At 33.9% G+C, this 3,588-nt stretch overlaps 1 protein-coding gene across 1 annotated transcript in view; it reads right to left on the reverse strand.

Moving 5' to 3' along the window:
- Nucleotides 1–723, reverse strand: part of LOC137644440 (glutamate receptor ionotropic, delta-2-like) — a 108,931-nt gene extending 108,208 nt beyond the window's left edge. The window contains exon 1 of the mRNA XM_068377416.1: nt 609–723. Within this exon, the coding sequence (XP_068233517.1) occupies nt 609–723 (115 nt within the window). The remainder of the gene's footprint in view (nt 1–608) is intronic.
- Between the last annotated feature and the right edge of the window lie 2,865 nt (nt 724–3,588).

The following is a 3,588-nucleotide window of genomic DNA, read 5'->3' on the forward strand; positions in this document are numbered from 1 at the left end:
AGAAAGAAATTAATGACAGGTACAAGTTAGGTATCATTAGAAAGGTTGCAGCCTGCACCATCACAAATAAATCTTTAATTATTCAATTAGGGCATCGATGACGTCATCATGGGTCAAAAGATCAAGTCAAAGACCCAAACATAAAAAATTACACCATTTTCTGTTATCTCCCCTGTACCTCTAGAACCTACCCTATTAGTTTCAAATTTGCAGGGGAAAACTACATATATTGGCCGTTTTTTTAAACTAGTACAACTTATGTAACCTTTGTACAACATCATTAAACCTCTCTGTAAAAATATATGAAAATATTGAAAAGAAGTATTTTTGTAATAAGTTTATTGTGAAATTCCATTTTGACACATCTTGTTTCAGTGCCTCTTTTTAAAGGTAAAAAGGTTTTTTATGCTCCAAAAGATCCTTAAATAGAGTTCCTGGATCATTGCCTTGGTACTTTCCATTCCACTCATTATCATAACTAATATGTGTAAATATATTACATAGGGATCGGATTAACAGGTGTTAAAATAATGCACAGACCCACTACTTGATAATATTGAAACCATGAAGACTGCCAAAAATGTCTTATGTTCATATTTTGATCTAGCCTTCATAATCACTGAGATGATCTTCATAATCACTATCCTGGTTATACTGTTCTTCCTCAATGTCGTCATCACACTGTACCATCTCCTCTGTAGTCTTCTCAGCTAAGGCTATCATGATCACAATAGCTCCATAATGCCCTCATCATTTTTTCCCAACCTTGTCCAGGATCTTATGGCTTTGGAGACTACAAGATTGGAATATATGCTCTCTTGTAGATAGTAAAACGATGGTTCACACAATCAATGGGGGGGATAAGATTGTTTCGGTAAGGTGACAATTGGGAGAGCCCAATCTTAGATTTCGTTGTCAGTTGCTCATCTTTTCCAACCATTTTCCTTAACATGACTCCACGCACACTGTCAATAGATTTTTCTTTGGGATAGCCATAGATAAAAAACGTAAATGCCTTAATATCACCAGGTTAGTGATCTCTACATTCTTCTCTTCAATAAAGCACTCAATCAACAATTGCTCCATTACTTCACTTACCATCATGAGACAGAACAGAGCTTTTGAACATGCTTTCCGTTTTAGCACACTCTTAAGGCAGCCATTGCTTATAAGTCCAAGCTCAAGGAGGATTTAAGAGTAGCGTGAACCAATGCATTTATAATCAGTCAACATGCACATATAGTTCATCACGGTTTTAAAAGGCCCAGAAGTTTTCATATGGTTCTTGTACTCTTCTGGAAATTTCCAAATAAAGGGAGTGCTTTCACATAACCTCCAAGGTCATATGCGCAGATAATATACCTCTGACAACCTACAATGTAGCATCTTCTAATCACTTCAACAATTCTCTGATGATAGAATATTCATTGAACAGCTAATTGATGGGGTTGAAGTAGCCAATGGTCGACTTTCGAGATGGTGTTTTGCCAGTAGCTGAAATGAAGCCTCGAAATCCAGAGATCTGTTGTGTTTCTTTTATGCCGTTGACCATTTGCATAAGTAACCATATTCGGTACTCTTGGATGCACTCCAGAGTACATGTTATTGTTTTTGATGGGTGGAATGAATGTAGTTCCTATTGGAGATCTGGGCCCTAATCAACCATAAAAATGAAAAGGAAAAGGGGGAAACTTGGTGGGGTTTCAACTTTTAAATAGCGAGTCATATTACGTTGGCAGTGTCAGTGTTTGGTTTCACTTCTTGTATCAGGATACCTCCAATGTTGTTCACCACGTCTGAATTATGGACTTTTGTAGTTATTTTGTTCAAGGTGTCCCAATCAACATAAAAAACTTCATTGTCTTCACTAGTAGTGATTTGGGAAGTGAGAGAAGAGGAAGCCAAAATCATATTATTATTATTATTATTATTATTATTATTATTATTACCTGCTAAGCTACAACCCCAACTGGAAAAGAAGGTGGCTATAAGCCAGGGGCTCAAACTGGGAAAATATCCCAGTGAGAAAAAAAAGGAATAAAAATATCTTTAGAACAGTAACAACATTAAAATAAATATATACTAAATAAACTATAAAAACTTAACTAAAGAAGATAAAGAGAAATAAGATAGAATACTGTGCCTGAGTGTACCCTCAAGCAAGAGAACTCTAACCAAAGACTATGGTAGAGAGGCTATGGCACTGCCTAAGGCTAGAGAATAATAGTTCGATTTTGTCGCGACCTTCTCATAGAAGAGCTGTTTATCATAAGCCTACCTGACACTTGCGCGCATTTTTGCCATGCACTGGCACGCGACGTTCACGCGATGGCACGAATTGGCACGCGTAGTTCACGAGAAGTTCAATACACGTTCACGCGAGTTCGCTCATCATTCCGCATCGTTTCCGCATCGTTCACACCAGTTCACGCCAGTTCACGAATTGGCCACTCCATATAAAAACGGGGCTTCTCCAACCCGAGGACATTCTTGGATTGGCTTCGGAAGAGACAACAATGCTTTCTGTCAGAGACACCATTGCATTGAGGAGAAGAAACGTATCTTTTTCGTTTGTATTTTTTGTTGCCCTTTATTTTTGTTTCAATAAGAAAGCATTTGATTTACATATAAATAGCAGACATAAAATAGGTACAAGTATTAAGAAAGCATTTTATTTTAACATTAAAAGCAGCAAACATGAAAAGTTTTTAGGCTGTTGATTTTAAGGTAATAGAGAAAAAAGTGTGTTGAAATAAGAAATCATTTTATTTTTACATTAAAACAGCAAACAGAAAAAATTTGTTTTGCTCTTCATTTTAAGGTAATAAAAAAGAATAAGTATGTTGATGAAATAAAACATCATTTTATTTTTACATTCAAACAGCAAACTTAAAAATTTCTTGGGTTTATTTTTCAGCTAATTTTTATTTAAAACAAAGGTTTTGGGTCTTGATTGGTAATAGAGGAAAATAAGTGTGTGCATGAAATAAGACATCATTTTATTTTTACATTCAATCAGCAAATATAAACAATTATTAGGTTTATATTTTTCTTTCCTTTTCATTAATTTTTTCGTTTCCTTTTTGTTTCTCTTCATTATAAAGTTATAGAAATAGTTTGAAATAAGACATCATTTTATTTTTACATTCAAACAGCAAATATAAAGATTTATTAGATTTATTTTTCTTTCCTTTACATTATTTTTTTCGTTTCCTTTTTGTTTCTCTTCATTATAAAGTTATAGAAATAGTTTGAAATAAGATATAATTTTTTTTCACATTAAAACAGCAAATATAAAAATTTATTAGGTTTATTTTGCTTTCCTTTTCATTAATTTTTTCGTTTCCTTTTTGTTTCTCTTCATTATAAAGTTATAGAAATAGTTTGAAATAAGATATAATTTTTTTTTCACATTAAAACAGCAGATATAAAAATTTATTAGGTTTATTTTTCTTTCCTTTTCATTAATTTTTTCGTTTCCTTTTTGTTTCTCTTCATTATAAAGTTCACGCCACTTCCCGCATCGCTCACTCCAGTTCACGCCAGTTCCCGCACTGTTCACTCCAGTTCACTCCAGTTGGCGCATCG

Source organism: Palaemon carinicauda, chromosome 7, assembly GCF_036898095.1.
Source record: "Palaemon carinicauda isolate YSFRI2023 chromosome 7, ASM3689809v2, whole genome shotgun sequence".
Taxonomy (NCBI): domain Eukaryota; kingdom Metazoa; phylum Arthropoda; class Malacostraca; order Decapoda; family Palaemonidae; genus Palaemon; species Palaemon carinicauda.